Consider the following 24,370-nt stretch of genomic DNA (forward strand, 5'->3'; position numbering starts at 1 on the left):
TGTTCCTTCGGGGAGTAGGAGTAAATCAGGATGTCATCAATGTAGACGATGAGAAAGCGATTGATCATATCCTGGCAAACCTCGTTCATAAAGGATTGGAAGACGGCAGAGGCATTCGTAAGGCCGTAGGGCATAACCAGGTATTCATAGTGCCCTCGAGCAGTGATAAAGGCTGTCTTCCATTCGTCGCCTTCACGTATACGGACAAGGTTATATGCACTTCGCAGGTCGAGTTTAGTATAGATGTTGTTGTTCAAGGGTCTCTGGGATCAGAGGAAGAGGGAAACGGTTCTTGACCGTGACGTAATTCAGGGAACGATAATCAATACATGGACGGAGACCACCGTCCTTTTTAACAACAAAGAAGAAACTGGACGCAGTCGGGGAAGAAGGACGAATGAAACCTTTTGAGTGATTCATCAATGTAGTTCTCCATTGCCTCATTTTCCGGGATAGATAGGGGGTAAACACGGCCATTCGGTGGGGACACTCCAGGGAGTAAGTCAATAGCACAGTCTCCTAGGCAATGTGGTGGCAGAGTGGAGGCCTTGACTTTGCTGAAGACGTTGCTCTACTGGGCGTATTCAGATGGTATGGTGGGTGGCACTGCCGAGGCAGAGTCCTCAATGATGGTGTCTCTGCAGGGTAGGCTGAGACAACTGGAGAAGCAGGTAGAAGCTAAGGACAGTAGTTCACCTCGTCTCCACGAGATGGCAGGGTCGTGACGACAAAGCCAGGGGTGTCCCAGGTTGAGTGGCTATTTGGGGGATGAGAGGTCCATGAGTTGAATGGTTTTGGTGTGGAAGACTCCAATCTGGAGGGTGACGCTCTGTGTCAGGTGCGTGATGAAGCCCGTGCCCAATGGCTGCCCGTCCAGTGTGTTAATCCTTAAGGGAGGGGTGACAGGTGTTAGAGCAATGTCAAGCTCTTGTACTAGCTGGTGATCGATAAACTTACCTGCTGCTCCCAAATCTCTCAAGCCTTCTATATACTTGGCATCCCCCTTCACGGTCATCAATATTGGGACGGAGAATTGCTTCTGGGAGACATTTAGAAATAAGGACACGTCTACCTACATGGCAGCGGAGGGACCCTTCTCATCGCTCCATGGGAGGCGAACAGAGCAATGGCTGAGTAGATGATCTTTCCCTCCACAGTATAGGCAGAGCCCTTCTTGGATCCGCTTTTGACAGTCGATACACGGGAGAGGAGCATGGCCCAACTGCATGGGCTCTGGAAGACTGACAGGATGACGGAATCATGGAAAGAGAAGGTTTCGGGTTCCTGGGTGGCAGAGTTCTACGGTGGTCGGCGATGAGGTGGTCGATGGCGATACGAATGTATTGATTTAAATCCTGAAGGTCACCTCTACAGGCCAGCTCTGCCTGAATTTCCCTGTTGAGCCCTCTTCGGTAGACGGTAAGTAAAGCAGCCTCATTCCATTCACTCCCAGCAGCCATGGTGTGGAACTCGAAGGCGTACTCGGCAGCTGAATTGCGTCCTTGATGAAGTTCTATGAGGATGTCTCCTATAGGACGACCGGAGGGGAGTGATCGAATACCTCTTTGAAGAGGGTGTGGAAATGGGTCTCGGATCTGAGTTCTGTGCTGTTGGCAGTCCACATGGCGGTGGCCCAATCCAGGGCTTTGCCTGTGAGTAGAGACACAACAAAATCCACCATGCTCTTGTCGGTGGAGAAGATAGTGGGGTTGTGCTCAATGTATTTGCTGCATTGCATCAGAAATCCCTGACATTTCCCAGGTGAACCGTCATAATTTCCAGGCATGGATATGAACGAAGGAGGGCTATGGGTTACAATACCTGGCATCGGAAGAGTAGGGATAGGCTGGCGGAGAAGATTGCAAATTTCCCCCATAAACTCCTCTTGCTGGGTTAGGCGCCGCAGTAGCACCGCTGAATCCATTCCGTTTTTAGGTGAGGTATTTTGTAATGAATATTCAGGGGAAAACAGTGTAGATTCACGCAGAGCGCAGCAGATGTTGATTAAGCCTTCGCAGAAGGCAGGAATCATGGTCACAAGCAGACAATGGTCAAATACAGGTAGAAAGTCAAAGAAATCAAACAATACCTCACAACCTTACAAACAGAAAACTCTGAACTAAATAGGGAGCTGATGAGATCAGGTGAGAAACGAACACAGGTGAAATCAACGAACAAAATTGAAAGACAGGGCTACGTTCCAGAACACAAAGAAACAGGGCTACGTTCCAGAACACAAAGAAACAGGGCTACGTTCCAGAACACAAAGAAACAGGGCTACGTTCCAGAACATAAAGAAACAGGGCTACGTTCCAGAACACAAAGAAACAGGGCTACGTTCCAGAACACAAAGAAACAGGGCTACGTTCCAGAACACAAAGAACCAGGGCTACGTTCCAGAACACAAAGAAACAGTGCTACGTTCCAGAACACAAAGAAACAGGGCTACGTTCCAGAACACAAAGAAACAGGGTTACGTTCCAGAACACAAAGAAACAGGGCTACGTTCCAGAACACAAAGAAACAGGGCTACGTTCCAGAACACAAAGAAACAGGGCTACGTTCCAGAACACAAAGAAACAGGGCTACGTTCCAGAACACAAAGAAACAGGGCTACGTTCCAGAACACAAAGAAACAGGGTTACGTTCCAGAACAAAGAAAAAGCAGAACCTTACACTTGGTATAGAATAAATACCTACCAGCTACATTAACTGTCTGTAATGTCTACTTGGTAAATGTTCGTAATGTCTACTACCGTCTTTCAATCTAAACTGTTACGTCTTTTTAGTTGTGTGTACCCCAGGTAGACTAGCTGTTGTTATGTAGTCAGTGGATCCAACCAGGTAGACTAGCTGTTGTTCTGGAGTCAGGGGATCCAACCAGGTAGACTAGCTGTTGTTCTGGAGTCAGGGGATCCAACCAGGTAGACTAGCTGTTGTTCTGGAGTCAGGGGATCCAACCAGGTAGACTAGCTGTTGTTATGGAGTCAGGGGATCCAACGAGGTAGACTAGCTGTTGTTATGGAGTCAGCTAATGGGAACCCACGTCAAATCAAATGAATAACATATTGGACTGTGTATGTTTAAATGCAACATGAAGTCTCTGTTTAAACTCTGACCACAGACAGTAAATGTGTTGTCATTGTTAACTTCTCTAGGGCCAGTGGGACGATTTCATCCCACCTACGTAACAGCCAGTGAAATCCTGTGGCGCGTTATTCAAATACCTTAGAAATGCTATTACTTCAATTTCTCAAACATATGACTATTTTACAGCATTTTAAAGACAAGACTCTCGTTAATCTAACCACACTGTCCGATTTCAAAAAGGCTTTACAACGAAAGCAAAACATTAGATTATGTCAGCAGAGTACCCAGCCAGAAATAATCAGACACCCATTTTTCAAGCTAGCATATATATATATCACAAAAACCCAGAAGACAGCTAAATTCAGCACTAACCTTTGATGATCTTCATAAGATGACAACCCTAGGACATTATGTTATACAATACATGCATGTTTTGTTCAATCAAGTTCATATTTATATCAAAAACCAGCTTTTTACATTAGCATGTGACGTACAGAACTAGCATACCCTCCGCAAACTTCCGGTGAATTTACTAAAAATGTACTAAATTACTCACGATAAACGTTCACAAAAAGCATAACAATTATTTTAAGAATTATAGATACAGAACTCCTCTATGCACTCGATAGGTCCGATTTTAAAATAGCTTTTTGGTGAAAGCACATTTTGCAATATTCTAAGTAGATAGCCCGGCATCACAGGGCTAGCTATTTAGACACCCAGCAAGTTTAGCCTTCACCAAACTCCGATTTACTATTAGAAAAGTTTGATTACCTTTGGTGTTCTTCGTCAGAATGCACTCCCAGGACTTCTACTTCAATAACAAATGTTGGTTTGGTCCCAAATAATCCATTGTTATATCCAAATAGCGGCGTTTTGTTCGTGCGTTCAAGACACTATCCGAAAGAGTAAATACGGGTGACGAGCATGGCGCATTTCGTGACAAAAAAAATCTAAATATTCCATTACCGTACTTCGAAGCATCTCAACCACTGTTTAAAATCAATTTTTATGCCATTTTTCTCGTAAAAAAGCGATAATATTCCGACCGGGAATCTGCATTTAGGTAAACAGACGAAAGAAAATAAAGCACAGGGTCGATTCGTACACGGGCCTAAGCCCATTGTCCTCTGATCGGCCACTTGCCAAAGGCGATAATGTGTTTCAGCCTGGGGCTGCCTCGATATCATTCAGCTTTTTCCCGGGCTCTGAGAGCCTATGGGAGCCGTAGGAAGTGTCACGTTACAGCAAAGATCCTCAGTCTTCAATAAAAAGAGCCAAGATGAACAACAACTTGTCAGACAGGCCACTTCCTGGTCAGAATCTTCTCAGGTTTTTGCCTGCCATATGAGTTCTGTTATACTCACAGACACCATTCAAACAGTTTTAGAAACTTTAGGGTGTTTTCTATCCAAAGCCAATAATTATATGCATATTCTAGTTACTGGGCAGGAGTAGTAACCAGATTAAATCGGGTACGTTTTTTATCCGGCCGTGTCAATACTGCCCCCTAGCCCCAACAGGTTAATGGTTCTTCAATGTTCAGAAATATTGACTGTTCTGTTATCTTTTATTGTAGCTGAGTGAGCTGTGACTTACATCTAAAATGAGCCTCTCTGGGGAGAGAGAGGAGACCACTGCCTCTAAAATGAGTCTCTCTGGGGAAAGAGAGGAGGGGATCACTGCCTCTAAAATGAGTCTATATGGGGAGAGAGAGGAGGGGACCACTGCCTCTAAAATGAGTCTCTCTGGGGAGAGAGAGGAGGGGACCAATGCCTCCAAAATTACCCAAGACACCAGTTCTATGAGGTAAGTGATTCAATGTAAAATATACAGTTCTCTTAATGATATAAAACTCAGAGAAAAGTGTTCCCAAATGACATAAAATGTTGGTCTACATCATTCACTTAAAACTGTATCTTTATAAAGAAACATCAGGACTTATAGATGTTCCATTATACAGTTGTTGAAAGGAAGTAGATGAGGTATTGATGTGATATTGATGAGGTGATCTGCCTCCCTGTTTTGTTCAGTGTTCAGAAGCCCAGAGCAGAGTCACCTACAACCAGCCTGCTATCAATGAAGAGTGATCAGCCACCTGCTTTCAGCCAGGAACCATTACCAGATGACAATAAGGAAGTGGAGAGTTTGGACAGTGAGGATGTATTAAAGATCACAGACAACCTTCTGGACAGAAGAAGTAAGACTGTGTTTCATACAATATTACAAAGAATGGTACAAAGGCCCTTATAAAACACACACACAAACTTATGAGTCCCAACTCTCATTCTTTTCCTACAGGTCAAACTCTTCTGACTGTCCAACAAGACATTAAGGCTAAACTGAAATACAAGTATCAACACATATCTGAAGGAATTGGACACCATGGAAACCAAAGTCTGTTCAAGGACATCTACACAGAGCTCTACATCACAGAGGGTGGAAGTGGAGGGCTCAATAATGAACATGAGGTTAGACAGATTGAGATGGCATCCAAGAAACAAACCACACAAGAGACACCAATCAAATGCAACGACATCTTCAAGCCTTTACCTGGACAAGACAAACCTATCAGAACTGTGCTGACAAAAGGAATCGCTGGTGTTGGAAAAACAGTCTCTGTGCAGAAGGTCATCCTTGACTGGGCAGAGGGAAAAGCAAATCAGGATGTTAATTTCATGTTTCCTCTTCCTTTCCGTGATTTGAACCTGAAAAAGGACCAATACAGTCTGATGCAACATATTTCCCACTACTTGTCAGAGCTGAAAGAGATTGACAGCATTGAAGATGGTGAAACAAAAATTGTTTTCATTTTTGATGGTCTGGATGAGTGTCGACTTCCTCTAGACTTCAAAAACAATGAGAAATGCTGTGATGTCACGAAGCCAACCTCAGTGGATGTGCTGCTGACAAATCTTATCAAGGGGAATCTGCTTCCCTCTGCTCTCCTCTGGATAACCTCACGGCCTGCAGCAGCCAATCAGATCCCTCCTGAGTGTATTGACCAGGTGACAGAGGTACGAGGGTTCAATGATCCACAGAAGGAGGAATACTTCAGGAAGAAAATCCCAGATCAGAATCTGGCCAATGATATCATCAAACACATGAAGACATCAAGGAGCCTCCATATCATGTGCCACATACCAGTCTTCTGTTGGATATCAGCCACTGTGCTTGAGATGATACTGAAAGAGGCAGAGAAGGATGAAGTCCCCAAAACTCTGACCCAGATGTACTCACACTTCATATTCATCCAAATCATTGTGAAGAACAGGAAGTACAACATAGCCACAGAGACAAACCCAAAGGAACTGTCTCAGTCAGACAAAGACATGATCCTGAAACTGGCAAAGCTGGCTTTCCAACAGCTGCAGAAGGGCAACCTGATCTTCTATGAGGAGGACCTGAGAAAGTGTGGCCTTGATGTCACAGAGGCATCAGAGTACTCAGCATTGTGTACAGAGATCTTTAAAGAAGAATCTGGGCTGTACCAAGAGAAGGTCTACAGCTTTGTGCATCTGAGCATTCAGGAGTTTCTAGCAGCAGTGCATGCTATAGAATCATGTCTGGACAAGAAGGAAAATGTTTTCTCCCCTACTGGTGATGATGAAGAGAAGGAGTCAATCCAGTTGTCTGACTTACACAGGAGAGCAGTGGACGAGGCCTTGAAGAGTGAGAATGGACACCTGGACTTGTTCCTCCGCTTCCTTCTGGGTCTCTCACTGGAGTCCAGTCAGAATCTGTTACGAGGCCTTCTGACACAGACAGGAAGTACAACACAGACCAATGACGAAACAGTTGAGAGAACAGTCAGGTACCTTTCAGACAACATCGAAAGGGAATCCTCACCAGAAAGGATCATCAACTTGTTCCACTGTCTGAATGAACTTGGTGCCAACTCTCTAGTTGAAGACATGCAGACCTCCCTGCATTCAGGAACTCTTTCAGAAATAAAACTAAAACCTGACCAATGTTCAGCCCTGGCCTACCTGTTACTGATGTCAGAGGAGGTGTTGGAGAAGTTTAAACTGAAGAGATACAACACATCAGAGAAAGGTTATCAGAGGTTAATGCCGGTAGTGAAAACCTGCAAGAGAGCACTGTAAGTTCTGTTATTGAGTTGATGTTTACAGTATCGTTATTCTGGGGGATTTGTATATCTAACAGATTATCTCCTCTCTCCAGACTGGATGGCTGTAAACTGACATATAAATCCTGTGAGACTCTGGCCTCAATTCACCAGACACCAAACTGCCCTCTGAGAGAACTGGACCTCAGCTACAATGACCTGGAAGACAGAGGACTGGAGCTGCTCTGTGTTGGACTAACCAGTCCACTCTGCAACATACAGACACTAGTGTGAGTTAACTATCTTTAGTATCCACTGTTTCTTTGTTGTTTATTTATTCATAGTTATTATGAATGTTAACATTATTTGAACGTATACATAACATGTGATAAATGTATTAAACAAATGTAACGACTCTTTTGGTGTGGCTAGCAGGATGGAACAATATCAGTCTAAGACATAGGAGATTAAACCTGCTAGGCTGGCATATTTATTCAAAATAATAGAATCACAAAGGTTCTCAAGCTGTAACTGAAAACAAAAGGCTCTAATGATCTGAACCTAGAGTTAGACTTAACTTTAATGAAAACTAGCTAGGCTGCTACCCAGTTTCACTTGCAGTCCGGCTTGTTTTCCTGTGGAGACCACAATATCCAGCCAGGAACTCTCTCTTGCTGAACCAAAGTAACACCTTAAATGTCCCAGGTGCGTTGCAGCATAACGAGGCTAAGTGGTCTCAGGTGTGGATATAGCCCTGCAGCCTAGCTTGCTGCAGCCTACAATGCTGGTTGTGGGGTGTGGCTGACGCTCAAAACAGTGGCTTTCCCCGGCCACATTACTGGAGGCACCACACAAAGGTTAAATATCTTGAGTGAGTTGGTATGTTTTTAACATGAGTTATTCCTCAGCATTGTTGAAGGCTCATTTCTGATTGGCTAGAAGGGCATTCTAGAATGCACAATCAAAACAGATAACGAGACAGTTGGAAAATATATGATTTACATTTAAGTCATTTAGCAGACGCTCTTATCCAGAGCGACTTACATTTCATACATTTTTTTCATACTGGCCCCCCGTGGAAATCGAACCCACAACCCTGGCGTTGCAAACACCATGCGTTGCAAACACCATGCTCTACCAACTGAGCTACAGATGATGTGATTCGCACCTATACATGCAGAGAGAACATGCAACAAAGTTACAGATAGCAAAACCCAAATTGGATACATTGTAAACACAGATCCAGTGAAGTAAATTGGATACATTGTAAACACAGGTCCAGCGAAGAAAGACGTAGCTAGCTAGCTAGCAATTTATTTGTTTTTTGCAGAGAAATTTTTTTTCTGAGCATTTGATGACTACTGTTGCAGATATGACGCTTTTGAGGGAGCATGCAATTGGCATGGTGATTGCAAGAATGTCCACCAGAGCTGTTTCCAGAGAACTCAATGTTTATTTCTCTACCATAAGCCGCATCCAACGTCGTTTTAGGTTTGCTGATGTCAACTTTGTGAACCGAGTGCCCCATGGTGGCGGGAGGGTTATGGTATGGACAGGAATAAGCTACGGACAATGAACACAATTGCATTTTATTAATGGCAATTTGAAAAGCACAGAGATACAGTGACGAGATCCTGAGGCCCATTGTCGTGCCATTCATCTGCCGCCATCACCTCATGTTCTCTCATGTCCTGCATACTCACCAGACATGTCACCCATTGAGCATGTTTGGGATGCTCTGGATCGAAAGTGTACGACAGCGTGTTCCAGTTCCCGCCGATATCCAGCAACTTCGCACAGCCATTGAAGAGGAGTGGGAGAACATTCCAGATGTGTTGCGCTGCATGAGGCAAATGGTGGTCACACCAGATACTGACTGGTTTTCTGATCCACGCTCCTACTTAAAAAAAAGGTATCTGTGACCAACAGATGCATATCTGTATTCCCAGTCATGTGAAATCCATAGATTAGGGCCTACTGAATTCATTTCAATTAGTTGATTTCCTTATGAACTGTAACTCAGTTCAATCTTTGAAGTGGTTGCATGTTGAGTTTATATTGTTTTGTTCAGTGTACTTTGCTGTTATTCTGGCTGCAGAGGTCAAGACTGTGTTAGCAACGGTGTATCACCATATCTCCTCTCTTCAGACTGTCTGGCTGTAACCTCACATATGAATCCTGTGAGACTCTGGCCTCAGTTCTGCAGACACCAAACTCCCCCGTAAGAGAACTGGACCTCAGCTACAATGACCTGGGAGACAGAGGAGTGAAGCTGCTCTGTGATGGACTAACCAGTCCACTCTGCAACATACAGACACTAGTGTGAGTTAAATATCTTCAGTATGAGTTATTATGTGGATGTTTTAAACATGTGTTAATTATGTGTTCTTCTGCCCTCTAGTCTAGGTCAGTGTGGTCTGACAGAGGGTTGCTGTTCAGATCTGGCCTCAGTCCTGAGTTCACCCAACTCACAACTGAAACAGCTGGAGCTGAGAGACAATGACCTGCAGGACTCAGGAGTTACACTGCTGTCTGCTGGACTGGAGGATCCAGACTATAAACTACACACACTGGGGTAAGTACAGCTGTTTCAGTCAGGTCTGTACTGAGCTGAGTTACACTGCTGTCTGCTGGACTGGAGGATCCAGACTGTAAACACACACTGGGGTAAGTACAGCTGTTTCAGTCAGGTCGGTACTGAGCTGAGTTACACTGCTGTCTGCTGGACTGGAGGATCCAGACTGTAAACTACACACACTGGGGTAAGTACAGCTGTTTCAGTCAGGTCGGTACTGATCTTAGTAAAACAAATACTCTGAAAATCTAATATTTCATCCCAGTGTTTGTGTCATGGACAAATGTATTGGTGTCCTACAAGATGATTGACTCCAGTACACCAACCTAGACAGCTGTTGTGTGTCTCTCTGTAGGCTGTCTGGCTGTCTGGTCACAGAGGAGGGCTGTGCTGCTCTGTCTTCAGCTCTGAGGTCAAACCCCTCCCACCTGAAAGAGCTGGACCTGAGCTACAATCACCCAGGAGACTCTGCAGGGGTACTGCTTTCAGCTGCTCTGTTGGATCCCACATATAAACTGATGAAGCTGAAGTAAGTCAGAGTAGATGTCCTAATGGTGTGAGCAGCAGTCGTGTCATACAGGTACAATACCAATGATGTGAACCCTTTGGAATTACCTGGATTTCTGGATCAATTGGTCATCAAATTTGATCTGATCTTCATCTAAGTCACAACAATAGACAAATATAGTGTGCTTATACTAATAACACACAAATTATTGTACTTTTCATGTGTATATTGAATACATAATTTCACCATTCACAGTGTAGATTGGAAAAAGTATGTGAACCCCTAGGCTAATTACTTTTCATTAGTTGGCTAACCTGGATTCCAATCAATGAGACGAGATTGGAGATGTTGGTTAGAGCTGCCTTGCCCTATAAAAAAAACTCACAAAATGTGAGTTTGCTATTCACAAGAAGCATTGCCTGATGTGAACCATGCCTCGAACAAAATAGATCTCAGAAGACCTAAGATTAAGAATTGTTGACTTGCATAAAGCTGGAAGGGTTACAAAAGTATCTCTGAAAGCCTTGATGTTCATCAGTCCACGGTAAGACAAATTGTCTATAAATGGAGAAAGTTCAGCACTGTTACCACTCTCCCTAGGAGTGGCTGTCCTGCAAAGATGACTGCAAGAGCACAGCACAGAATGCTCAATGAGGTTAAGAAGAATCCTAGAGTGTCAGCTAAAGACTTATAGAAATCTCTGGAACATGCTAACATCTCTGTTGACGAGTCTACGATATGTAAAACACTAAACAAGAAGGGTGTTCAAGGGAGGACACCACGGAAGAAGCCACTGCTGTCCAAAAAAAATATTACTACACATCCGAAGTTCGCAAAAGAGCACCTGAATGTTCCACAGCGCTACTGGCTAAATATTATGTGGACAGGTGAAACTAAAGTTGAGTTGTTTGGAAGGAAGGAACACACAACACTATGTGTGGAGAAAAAAGGCACAGGACACCAACTTCAAAACCTCGTCCCAACTGGAAAGTATGGTGGAGGGAGCCTCATGGTTTGGGTCTGCTTTGCTGCCTCATGACCTGGACAGCTTGCTATCATAAACTTGGGAATACATTTTTCCGTTGATCAAGACATTTTGCAGGAAGGCTATCTGTCCGCCAATTTAAGCTCAACAGAAGTTTGGTGATGCAACCGGGCAATGACCCAAAACACAGAAGTAAATCAGAGTCCTGATCTCAACCCGATTGAGATGCTGTGGCATGACCTCAAGAGTCCGGTTCACACCAGACATCCCAAGAATATTGCTGAACTTAGACAGTTTGTAAAGAGGAATGCTCCAAAATTCGTCCTGACCGTTGTGCAGGTCTGATCCGCAACGACAGAAAACATTTGGTTTGAGGTTATTGCTGCCAAAGGAGTGTCAACCAGTTATTAAATCCAATCGATAGTCTCAGAGTTGAACCATTTTCCAACTGTTCAGCCAAAACTACAGCTGTATGGTCTCCGTGGCCTATAGAGTTGTAGTTCTTAACCATTTCAACATGTAGCGTCAGCTCCATATTTTCTATCCTCTGGTAGAGTTGTAGTTTAACCAGCATCACCTGCCATGTTTTGGTCGTAGAAAATTTGACCATTTGCAACCTTAGCTTACACTGTGGTTTGCATGGTCTGGTGTGAATTGCGTCACGGGGGGCTTTTATACTTGAGTAGAAAAGGGGCGGGTCTCATCATGTTTGTACCCACCTGGGCGTGGCTACTGACTGAATAAATTACCGTAAAACAACCAATTCTCATTTAGAAGACTAAATCACATTGTTATCTTTCCAAAGTATTCTTATACTTATTATTTCATCTTGTACAACATTCAGAAGTAAACCTGACAGCTGGGAATTGTACACTTTTTGATTAAGAGATATAGTTATGTGTGTTTCCTGTCCTTCATGAGATCACCAAATGAAACACACGCGACATGACTGTCCCTTAAGTGTCCATGGAGCATTCCCACATTCTCAAAAATGGAAATATTGTTTAATTCTCCCATTTTGAGGATTAGGAGTTTCTAAAGTTCTTTGGTCTCCATGGGCTCTCTTACTCCATACTCCATGGCAGCGAAGAAAGAGAGTTTCTAGCAGGAATTTATGACCGTTGTAAAACCTGATGTGGGAGAGAGATTAAGAGGGGAGCCACGATATACACCCCAAAAGGGCCACATCGTGACAATGGTGTGTTCAATAAATACATGAAAACGTATAATTGTTTGTGTGTTATTAGTTTAAGCAGACTGTGTTTGTCTATTGTTGTCTACATTTGATGACCAATTTATGCAGAAATCCAGGTAATTCCAAAGGGTTCACATACTTTTTCTTGCCACTGTATGTAGTGGAGAAGGTTCAGTAACATGAGGACATGATGGTAGAATTAAGGGGAAGTTTACTCAGCAGGCTGAGCACTCCAACACAGCATTCATCATCACCACATGAATACTCTTCTTCTGCATCTCTGATATCCTGTTGGAATTGTACTCCGTTCTGTATGTAGTAGGTAGGATAGAATACCTGTATGTCTCTAGTAATGAATTGTACTCCGTTCTGTATGCAGTGGGTAGGATAGAATACCTGTATGTCTCTAGTAATGAATTGTACTCTGTCCTGTATGCAGTAGGTAGGATAGAATACCTGTATGTCGCTAGTAATGAATTGTACTCCGTTCTGTATGCAGTAGGTAGGATAGAATACCTGTATGTCTCTAGTAATGAACTTGGATAGTGCAGCAGAACACAACAATATGGTTTAAATGTTGACTGCTTTATTAGGTCTTTGACAGCCAATAACCTGTTTGTCCTACAGTGTGGATCATGGTGGAGAGTGCAGGCTGAAATCAGGGCTAAGGAAATGTAAGTCTCTTTAATCCTAATTGACTGTATATTCAGAACTATAGTAACATAGTAACTAATCAATACTTGCACTGTAACTACAAAACAACATTTTATATGAAGAAGTGGTTTGATTAAACTCTCCTTTTGTCTACAGATGCCTGTCATCTCACCCTGGACCCAAATACAGTAAACCCACACCTGGTACTGTCTGAGGGGAACAGGAAGGTGACATGGGTGGCAGAGAAGCAGCATTATGAAGACCATCCAGACAGATTTGATTGTCTTTTCCAAGTTCTCTGCAGAGAAGGCTTATCTGGATCTGGGTGTCGTTATTACTGGGAGGTGGAGAAGGATGGTGACCAGATTTACATTGGTGTGGTGTACAAAGGAATGAAGAGGAAGGGAGATGAGGATGACAGTTGGATTGGACTCAATAGGAAGTCCTGGTGTTTATTCTGCTCTGATAGTGGTTATGACTTTTACCATCCTGGAGTCAGTGTCAGAAGATCCATCTCTGATCCTGTTCCTAACAGAGTTGGAGTGTATCTGGACTGGTCAGCTGGTACTTTGTCCTTCTATAGTGTGTCCTCCTCTGGTACACTGACACACCTTTACACAGAACACACCAGATTCACTGAACCCCTCTATCCTGGGTTTGGATTTGAGGTTTCCTCCTCTTCAGTGACTCTGTGTCAAATAGATGATCAACACAATCAAAGGTGAGTCATATAGCAATCAATCTAGGTACCATAATAACAAAATCCTCATCAATCATCCTACCAGGTATCAAGGTAAAACCAGATGCAGACACATCAAATTAACAATGGTTTAATATTCCAACAGGGGCAGGCAATAGACAGCTCAAGGCAGGCAGGGGTCAGTAAACCAGAGGTAGGGCAAAGGTACAGGTCGGCAGGGTCAGGGTCAGGGACAGCCAGAGTGGTCAGGCAGGCGGGGTAAGAGTTAGGACAGGCAAGGGTCAAAACCAGAAGGGCGAGAAAATGAGAGACTGGGAAAAGCAGGAGCTGAGAACAAAAACGCTGGTTGACTTGACAAACAAGACGAACTGGCAACGGACAAACAGAGAACACAGGTATAAATACACAGGGGATGATGGGAAGATGGGCGACACCTGGAGGGGGGTGGAGACAATCACAAGGACAGGTGAAACAGATCAGGGTGTGACACATCCGTCAGTTAAAGATAGATATATCTGTGTTTCAATCCACCGCATCCACGTGAAAGGTGGCAGAGCTAGGGTGTTTAGATTAGTAGTAGTTAGATTAGTAGGGTGTTTTGTCAGGGGACTCATCTGAAGTCAGAACCGTCGATGTGCCAACTTCTGTTTGTAGCGTCCGAATCGGTTTGGCTACAAACTAATTTGACCCCACAATGGAAAGGGGAGATTCTCACGAACACGATGGTGTTCTCCATTTGAAGGTAGTGTTGTGCCTAACCCTAAAAAAGGGGTTAATCACTATGTGTAAAACATATTTCCAAAGCTTTCTTATATCTCCTACATGTAGGACAGACACTTCAAAACCTTCTCTTATGATTTATTTTTTGACTATCTTCTATGTGTTATTCAATGTGTTTCTACGGGCTTAGATTAGTAGTAGTTTGATTAGTAGTAGTGGTGTATTTTAATGTGTTCTGTTGGACCTACAGACAGTTAGATTAGTAGTAGTAGTGGTGTGTTTTAATGTGTTCTGTTGGACCTACAGACAGTTAGATTAGTAGTAGTGGTGTGTTTTATTGTGTTCTGTTGGACCTACAGACAGTTAGATTAGTAGTAGTGGTGTGTTTTAATGTGTTCTGTTGGACCGACAGACAGTTAGATTAGTAGTAGTGGTGTGTTTTAATGTGTTCTGTTGGACCTACAGACAGTTAGATTAGTAGTAGTGGTGTGTTTTAATGTGTTCTGTTGGACCTACAGACAGTTAGATTAGTAGTGGTGGTGTGTTTTAATGTGTTCTGTTGGACCGACAGACAGACTGTATGTATGCTGTATCAAGCCTTTATAAGTTGTATTTAGTTTAATCACTAACTATCCTTCTGCTTTACCAACACCAGAGACCATGGTGGAGAGTGTTGTATCAACCCTGGACCTGAGAACACCAGAGACCATGGTGGAGAGAGTTGTATCAAGCCTGGACATGAGAAATGTGAGTGTTACCTGATAATTGTTTTAAAATCAAAATACGATAAAAGCGTTCATTATAGTCCCAGGCAAGGAACACAATCATGATCTATTTGGTCAAAACAAACTTAAAGGTAGAGTCAGCAATATGACGTAGATGCACAAAGTAAACAGCATAGTGGGTCAATTTCTACAACAACTAAGAGTGTTGGAGCACAAGGCTAAACTTCTCTGCTGTTTTGGTCCCGTGACTAACACTCTGTAAGAGAGTGAAGGGAACCCTTGCAAATGGGCAGATACTGTTGTGTGACTGTGTGAGAGAGAAGTCAGGCATCTTGCTCATCACAATATCTGTGGTGCTGCTCGTACAACATCATTAGCTGACTCTACCTTTAAGCTCTCATCCTAGGATCTACCAGAAATCAGGCCCCAACATCTACAAAACATGGACCAGAACGATGTTGTTTCCTGCTTCCACAAACATTAATTAATATAACACTAATGTCAGATTATGGTATGCTAATGAGTGTACATTCTGAGACTGTTGATCACTTATATTAATTTTTATTACAAGTCTATTTAATAATTATTCATTCACTATTCCATGACATTGCCCATTTTAAATAACAACTACTTTTAACTTCAGGGATTCCTCAGAGCTGTAAGACTTGTGAACATGTTGAGGTAAGTCATAATGTCAATACTTACTTTTCTACATACCTGCAGGAGTCAGGCACAGTCTCAAAGCCAGGTGTGTACTGACCAACCATTCATACTGGGATATAGACAGTCCTGTGTTCTGCTTTAGTAATATAAACACAGTCTCAAAGCCAGGTGTGTACTGACCAACCATTCATACTGGGATATAGACAGTCCTGTGTTCTGCTTTAGTAATATAAACACAGTCTCAAAGCCAGGTGTGTACTGACCAACCATTCATACTGGGATATAGACAGTCCTGTGTTCTGCTTTAGTAATATAAACACAGTCTCAAAGCCAGGTGTGTACTGATCAACCATTCATACTGGGATATTGACAGTCCTGTGTTCTGCTTGTAGGCATGCAGGATTTTAGCTGTTTAGCATATTTTGTCATTAGACAGTTTAATTGATAAATCACCAGCATTCCATTTAACATTGAATAAATACATTAGATTAGTTACTTTGGTTAATGGGCCAGTTTCCCAGACACAGATTAAGTCTAGTCCTGGACCTTAACCTGTTACATCTAGGGGGCAGTAATTTCACGGCTGGATAAAAAACGTACCCGATTTAATCTGATTATTAGTCCTGCCCAGAAACTGGAATATGCATATAATTATTAGCTTTGGAGAGAAAACACTCCAAAGTTTCTGAAACTGTTTGAATGGTGTCTGTGAGTATAACAGAACTCCTATGGCAGGCAAAAACCTGAGATGCTTCTGTTCAGGAAGTACCCTGTCTGAACATTTCTTGCCCTTCTTTATTATCTCTGTCGTTTACAAAGGATCTCTGCTCTTACGTGACACTTCTCACGTCAACAATGGAGTCTCACAGCCCGGGAAAAACAGGAATGATGTCATTCAAAGCCCTGGCTGAAGCACACGAGAGCAAATGCTGAGTGGTCAGTCAATGGACTAAGCCTTAGGCGCGTGACACGCCCCGCCCCCGGCTTTCGGTTTTTTCCTCAGTTTACAGACAGGCAGATTCCCGGTCGGAATATTATCGCTTCTCTACGAGATAAATTGCATAAATATTGGTTTTAAACAGCGGTTGACATGCTTCGAAGTACGGTAATGGAATATTTCGAAATTTTTTGTCATATTTTGCGTCATGCTCGTGGCCGAGATTTAGCGTTGGGATAGTGTCTAGAACGCACGAACAAAACGTCGCTGTTTGGATATAACGATGGATTATTTGGGACCAAACCTACATTTGTTATTGAAGTAGAAGTCCTGGCAGTGTATTCTGATGAAGAACAAGCAAGGTAAGAACATTTTTCTTATAGGAAATGTGATTTTGGTGAAGGCTACACTGGGTGGGTGTCTAAATAGCTAGCCCTGTAACGCCGGGCTATGTACTTACATTATTGCAAAATGTGCTTCATCCGAAAAGCTATTTTAAAATCGGACATATCGAGTGCATAGAGGAGTTCTGTATCTATAATTCTTAAAATAATTGTTATGCTTTTTGTGAACGTTTATCGTGAGTAATTTAGTAAAATCACCGGAAGTGTTCGGTGGGAATGCTAGTTCTGAACGTCACATGCTAATGTAAAAAGCTGGTTTTTGATATAAATATGAACTTGATTGAACAGACATGCATGTATTGTATAACACAATGTCCTAGGTGTGTCATCTGATGAAGATCATCAAAGGTTAGTGCTGCATTTAGATATGGTTTGGGTTTATGTGACATGATATGCTAGCTTGAAAAATGGCTGTGTGATTATTCCTGGCTGGGTACTCTGCTGACATAATCTAATGTTTTGCTTTCGCTGTAAAGCCTTTTTGAAATCGGACAGTTTGGTTAGATAAAGGAGAGTCTTGTCTTTAAATAGCTGTAACATAGTCATATGTTTGAAAAGTGTAAGTTTTCGGATTTAGAGGAGTTTGAATTTCGCGCCCCGCCCATCATTGGATATTGGAGCAGACGTTCCGCTAGCGGAACGTGTAGATGTAAGAGGTTAAAGAACTTTCTATTGAAACTTCCTTTGAGCATGCTTTTTAGTCCAGCACTAGACTCAATCTGTGTCCAGGAAACAGGCCCCATATGTATTACTGACATGCTTGTCCTTGTTCAGGACTCCACACACTGGCTTCAGATTGAACCCTTGACTTCTGCTGTCCAGGGAGTGACAATGTTCAGGTAAAATAACTACTTTTAACCTCCCTGGGCAAGGTGGGACGTTTGTCAACAGCCAGTGGAATCGCGTGGCGCGAAATACAAACACCTCAAAAATGCTATAACTTCAATTTCTCAAACATATAACTATTTTACAACATTTTAAAGACAAGACTCTCGTTAATCTAACCACATTGTCCGATTTCAAAAAGGCTTTACAGCGAAAGCAAAACATTCAATTATGTCAGGAAAGTACCCTGCCAAAAATAATCACACAGCCATTTTCAAAGCAAGCATAAAAACCAAAACCACAGCTAAATGCAGCACTAACCTTTGATGATCTTCATCAGATGACACTCCTAGGACATGATGTTATACAATACATGCATGTTTTGTTCAATCAAGTTCATATTTATATCAAAAAACAGCTTTTTACATTAGCATGTGATGTTCAGAACTAGCATACCCACCGCAAACCTCCGGTGAATTTACAAAATTACTCACAATTAACGTTCACAAAATACATAACAATTATTTTAAGAATTATAGAGACAGAACTCCTTTATGCAATTGCGGTGTCAGATTTTAAAATAGCTTTTCGGCGAAAGCACATTTTGCAATATTCTGAGTACATAGCCCGGCCATCACGGCTAGCTAATTTGACACCCACCAAGTTTGGCTCTCACCAAACTCAGATTTACTATAAGAAAAATTGGATTACCTTTGCTGTTCTTCGTCAGAATGCAGTCCCAGGACTTCTACTTCAACAACAAATGTTGTTTTGGTTCCAAATAATCCATAGTTCTATCCAAATAGCTCTGTTTTGTTCGTGCGTTCAGGTCAGTATCCGAAGGGTGATGTGCGAGCGCATTTCGTGACAAAAAAATTCAAAATATTCCATTACTGTACTTCGAAGCATGTCAAACGCTGTTTAAAATCAATTTTTCTGCTATTTTTCTCGTAAAATAGCGATAATATTCCAACCGGGCGACGTTGTATTCATTCAAAGGCTGAAAGAAAAAAATGGAGAATTCACATGAACGCGCATCTCCAGTGTCACTGTTCTCAGCCTGACCACTCACAAAATCTCCTGCTGTTTTTCGCCAAGAGACAGGAGAGACGTCATTCCACTTTCTGGCGCCTTCTGAGAGCCAATGGAAGCTTTAGAAAATGTCAAGTTTCAGCACAGATGCTGTATTTTCGATAGAGATGCCACAGAAGGAGAACAAATTGTCAGACAGGGCACTTCCTGTATGGAATCTTCTCAGGTTTTGGCCTGCCATATGAGTTCTGTTATACTCACCGACACCATTCAAACAGTTTTAGAAACTTTAGAGTGTTTTCAATCCAAATCTACTAATTATATGCATATTCTCATTTCTGGGCAAGAGTAGTAACCAGTTTAAATCGGGGACGTTTTTTATCCGGCCGTGCAAATACTGCCCCCTAGCCCCAACAGGTTTTAACATTTCATTCCACCTGCTAGTGTATTTCCCCATTACCTTTGGGAATAGTCTTCTAATCCAACCTCTCCATTTGACCATTGACCCTCTCTACCATATCTTGTTGTTGCCCTCAGGCACATGACACCCAAAGGGAGTTATGAGTGCACAGTGTCTGGGCTCCGCTGGCTGTGTGAGAGTGATGTCATTCTGAAGTATCACTTCCGGAACTGGGAACCCTACAGTCACCTTCTGAAAGACATGCAGTACACACAAGGTGGTCCATTGCTGGACATCACTATGGAGTTAGGTGAACTGGAGGAAGTTCATCTGCCACACTTTGTCTGTTTAGGTAAAACCATATAGAAATAGTATTCAGAAAGACATTTCCATGTCACTTCCTGAATTAATGAATGAACTATTCTGGGAGTTTGTGTTTACTGTGATCTGGTACTGAATATTCTTTGTGTTTTAGTTGGATGAATAATACAATATTTGTCTTTCTGTCTCCTTTTTATTGTGTGGTTCAGGGACCAACCCTTCCCTGAGGAATGAGATGAAGATTCTTCATGTCGAGGAACATGGAGTGTCTTTAGAGGAATTGCAGGAGGTCACCAGATTCCATGCTAAGATTCTCCATCCCAAGTTCTCAGCTATCTCTGTTATACTGAGCTATATCCTTTCTTGGAACGTAGATGTCCACTGTGAGCTGATGCTCTATCTGACAGTGAAAAAGCAAACATTAATTCCACGCCTATACCTGTTCCCCAGTAACCCCGGCCAAATACAGGTGAGGTATCATTATTATAGAGATGAACTTAACTAACCAGTGGTGCAGTTTATGTTGACACTCATTAAATGAATATAAGTGTTGCTAGTTTTCTGAATAATGTTTGAATTAGACTGTACATTGACTGGCTGTGTATTCCATGCCTCGTTTCACAGGCTGTGGAACAACAGGAAAAGTCTCAAGGGTCTTCAAGGATTCTCATCTCCAGACCAGAGCAGTCCTTCAAACTGAATAGTTCCTTCAGACTGAACATTCCCTGTTCTACCACCATCAATCCACCGGTACAGTTTTAGTAGACTAAGAACATGAATCTGACATTTAAGTCACATTTCTATGCATTAATCTATCTCTCTCTCTCCATCTCCCTCCAGAGGATTCATCTCATACATAGAGACGCCACACCAAGCTTTTTCAGGGCAGTTGTGAAAATGACAGGGGTTGACATTGAGATGCAGTTATTCAGTGATGATGAGAGGATAGCGTGGAAAGAAATTGTTCCAACAGGTAGGAGCACATGTCAATCATAACTTTGTACTTTTGTAACAGATGCTATTTAGAGTGATATAACCTCATTTTGTTTCTTTCAGATGAATACATCTCTGACATCCGTTCAACAAGTAAGTAAACATGAGAGTTACAGTGCATTCAGAAGGTATTCAGACCTCTTGACTTTTTCCACTTTTTTGTTACGTTACAGCCTTATTCTAAAATGGATTCAATTTTTTTCTTTCCTCATCAATCTACACATAATACCCCATAATGACAAAGCAAAAACTGATATACATTTACATAAGTATTCAGACCCTTTACTCAGTACTTGGTTGAAGCACATTTGGCAGTGATTACAGCCTCTCGTCTTCTTGGGTAATGAGCTACAAGCTTGGCACACTTGTATTTGGGGAGTTTCTCCCATTCTTCTCTGCATGTCCTTTCAATCTCTGTCAGGTTGGATGGGGAGTGTCACTGCACAGCTATTTTCAGGTCTCTCCAGCGATGTTAGATCGGGTTCAAGTCCGGACTCTGGTTGGGCCTCTCATGGACATTCAGAGACTTGTCCCGAAGCCACTCCTGTGTTTTCTTGACTGTGTGCTTAGGGTGATTGTCCTGTTGGAAGGTGAACATTTGCCTCAGTCTGAGGGCTCTGGAGTAGGTTTTCATCAAGGATCTCTCTGTACTTTACTCTGTTCGTCTTTCTCTTGATCCTAACTAGTCCCCCAGTCCCTGCCGCTGAAAAACATCCCAAACAGCATGATGCTGCCACCCCTATGCTTCACTGTAGGGATGGTGACAGGTTTCTTCCAGACGTGACGCTTGGCATTCAGGCCAAAGAGTTCAATCTTGGTTTCATCATACCGTAGGATCTTGTTTCTCATGGTCTGAGAGTCTTTACATGCCTTTTGTCAAACTCCAAGCAGGCTGTCATGTGCCTTTTACTGAGGAGTGGCTTCTGCCTGGCCACTCTGCCATAAAGGCCTGATTGGTGGAGTGCTGCAGAGATGGATGTCCTTCTGGAAGGTTCTCCCGTCTCCACAGAAGAACTCTGGAGCTCTGTCAGAGTGACCATTGGGTTCTTGATAACCTTCCTGACCAAGGCTCTTCTCCCCCGATTGGTCAGTTTGGCCGGGCGGCCAGCTCTAGGAAGAGTCTTGGTGGTTCCAAACTTCTTCCATATAAGAATGATGGATGTAACTGTGTTCTTGGGGATCTTCAATGCTGCAGATTATTTTTGGTATCCTTCCCCTGATCTGGGCCTCGAGATTTTCCTTTCTCAGAGCTCTACGGACTAATTCCTTCGACCTCATGGCTTGGTTTTTACTCTGACATGCACTGTCAACTGTGGGACCTTATATAGAAAGGTGTGTGCCTTCCAATCAATTGAATCTACCACAGTCTCACTCCAATTAAGTTGTAGAAACATCTCAAGGATGATCAATGGAAACAGGATGCACCTGAGCTCGATTTCGAGTATCAATGCATACTTATGTAAATAAGGTATTTCTGTTTTTTATCTTTAATACATTTGTAAAAAATTGCAAAACCCTGTTTTCGCTTTGTCATTATGGGATGTTGTGTGTAGATTGATGAGGAATTTTAGAAAAAAACTAACGTAACAAAATGTGGAAAAAGTCATACTTTCCGAATGCAATGTACAACCAATGACTTGAGGGCCAGTCAACATGGTTTACTGTAGGACCTGGACTAGTCCTGATTATAAAATACTTTCTTCAAGAACAATGACTTCTCCTCCGGGACTTGATGTAGATTAGCCTGGTTCTGAATGACCCAATGACATCTCCTCCAGGACTTGATGTAGATTAGCCTGGTTCTGAATGCTCCAGACTGTTTTTCTATGTCTGTGAAACAGGCCCTAAATGTGAATATGTGATATGTTCAGGTCGTTATTGTAAGATATGTTTTCTCAATACTTTTATTTTAGGAGTCTGCTTCTAAATGACTGAAATGTAAATGTACAAATGTAGTTATTTTGTAACCTGACTCTCTCAGGTGCTGTGTTGGGGGCAGGGCGTCCGGCTCAGAGCAGTCTGACTGGTTCTACAAAACTGCAGCTGCGTTCTGTGCGGACAGAGTTTGTGAAACGAGTGTCAAGACCTGTCCTGGATGAACTGCTGGACGGACTCCTGCAACACACAGTCATCAACCAGGAGGAAATGGAGTCAGTGAAGGTGATAGCTGAGAGGGCAGAGAAGGCACGAGTCATCATCGACATGGTGTTGAGAAAAGGAAATGAGTCATGTTCCAGGATGATCAACCTTCTTGGGGAGCTGGACCCCTGTCTTTGCACAGAGCTTCAGATCAACAGTGTTGGGGTACCAACCTAATGGTAGAATGGATAGTAACAGTGTTGGGGTACCAACCTAATGGTAGAATGGATAGTATCATTGTTGGGGTAGCAACCTAATTGATAGTAACAGTGTTGGGGTACCATGCTAATGGTAGAATTGATAGTAACAGTGTTGGGGTAGCAACCTAATTGATAGTAACAGTGTTGGGGTACCAACTAGTGATGTGTGGGTCTCATCTGCAGTCCCCACGGTTAAATCCGTGGGTTTAGGGTCATGAAATACTGTGTGAATGAAGGGCGGGTGTCTGGCAGTCGGGTTGAATAAAGTGAAAACAATACCTTAAAAAACCCATAAATGTATCATTCTAGTGCAATTTACATTGAGGTTTTTCTTTCATTATTTTAAGCTATCTGGCATTAGTAAGTAAGTCTGAGCTATAGTACCTAACTGTATGTGCGCCAAATGCTTTTGGGAATGGTAAAAAAAACATATATGTTCAGATGGGGTTAAATAAATAAAACAAACCTGCACCTTTCAAAAAAATCGCTCCTCCGTCTCTGCCTACATTTCATGTTCTATATTAGCTGGTTGGGGCCTCAGGTTTTCACTTCATAACATATAGTTGGGCGGTTGGGTTATTAGCAATAGAGGACTACCATGGCCAACCAATAGAGGACCGCCATGGCCAACCAATAGAGGACCGCCATGGCCAACCAATAGAGGACCGCCATGGCCAACCAATAGAGGACTACCATGGCCAACCAATAGAGGACCGCCATGGCCAACCAATAGAGGACCGCCATGGCCAACCAATAGAGGACCGCCATGGCCAACCAATAGAGGACCGCCATGGCCAACCAATAGAGGACCGCCATGGCCAACCAATAGAGGACCGCCATGGCCAACCAATAGAGGACCGCCATGGCCAACCAATAGAGGACCGCCATGGCCAACCAATAGAGGACCGCCATGGAAACAAGTCATTGACTCACAATTTATCCTCTGTCATTTTGGGATATATCTGTTGCCTGGTGAAACAGTTGGATGTATTTTAAATAGTCAAATAAAAATAAATGAACTGTAGTGATCAGACTGCGACGTAGTACCCAGTTAACACACACATACTCACACATTTGTTTTGTTCTTCTAGCTTCGCGGGGATCTAACATTGATTTCCATTCAAAATCCTATTTTTTCTAACCCTTACCCTAACCTTAACCCATTTTAATTAACATTTTTAAATTAACCTTTATTTAACTTGGCAAGTCAGTTAAGAACAAATTCTTATTTACAA

The 24,370-nt window shown here is 42.6% G+C and overlaps 2 protein-coding genes and 1 long non-coding RNA gene across 4 annotated transcripts in view; 2 read left to right on the top strand and 1 right to left on the bottom strand.

Moving 5' to 3' along the window:
• Positions 1-4,815: 4,815 nt before the first annotated feature.
• LOC115189387 (NACHT, LRR and PYD domains-containing protein 3-like) lies at positions 4,816-15,203 on the top strand (the record flags this gene model as incomplete). Its single annotated transcript, XM_029747957.1, has 10 exons — positions 4,816-4,899; positions 5,124-5,290; positions 5,392-7,192; positions 7,276-7,449; positions 9,308-9,481; positions 9,561-9,734; positions 10,090-10,263; positions 13,050-13,096; positions 13,233-13,797; positions 15,152-15,203. Coding segments are annotated over exons 1-10 (3,399 nt in total), but the record flags the coding sequence as incomplete, so codon positions are not given.
• A 12-nt stretch (positions 15,204-15,215) lies between these two features.
• On the top strand, positions 15,216-23,619 carry LOC115189425 (NACHT, LRR and PYD domains-containing protein 1b allele 3-like). 2 transcript variants are annotated; one of them, XM_029748052.1, is made up of 9 exons: positions 15,216-15,243; positions 15,865-15,902; positions 18,000-18,064; positions 19,620-19,834; positions 20,013-20,272; positions 20,428-20,553; positions 20,644-20,776; positions 20,860-20,889; positions 22,778-23,619. In XM_029748052.1, exons 3-9 carry the CDS (start codon positions 18,057-18,059, stop codon positions 23,110-23,112), a joined length of 1,107 nt encoding a protein of 368 aa, XP_029603912.1. In that variant the 5' UTR covers positions 15,216-15,243; positions 15,865-15,902; positions 18,000-18,056; the 3' UTR covers positions 23,113-23,619. The 2 variants fall into 2 exon arrangements, with proteins under 2 accessions (XP_029603912.1, XP_029603911.1); XM_029748051.1 differs by lacking the exons at positions 15,216-15,243; positions 15,865-15,902 and having other exon boundaries at positions 17,905-18,064.
• Positions 22,829-24,370, bottom strand: part of LOC115189451 (uncharacterized) — a 13,217-nt gene continuing 11,675 nt past the window's right edge. The window contains exons 2-3 of the long non-coding RNA XR_003876911.1: positions 23,145-23,148; positions 22,829-22,839 (exon numbers count right to left, since the gene is read on the bottom strand). This is a non-coding gene — a long non-coding RNA (uncharacterized LOC115189451). The remainder of the gene's footprint in view (positions 22,840-23,144; positions 23,149-24,370) is intronic.

The sequence above is a fragment of the Salmo trutta genome, unplaced genomic scaffold, assembly GCF_901001165.1.
Source record: "Salmo trutta unplaced genomic scaffold, fSalTru1.1, whole genome shotgun sequence".
Classification (NCBI taxonomy): domain Eukaryota; kingdom Metazoa; phylum Chordata; class Actinopteri; order Salmoniformes; family Salmonidae; genus Salmo; species Salmo trutta.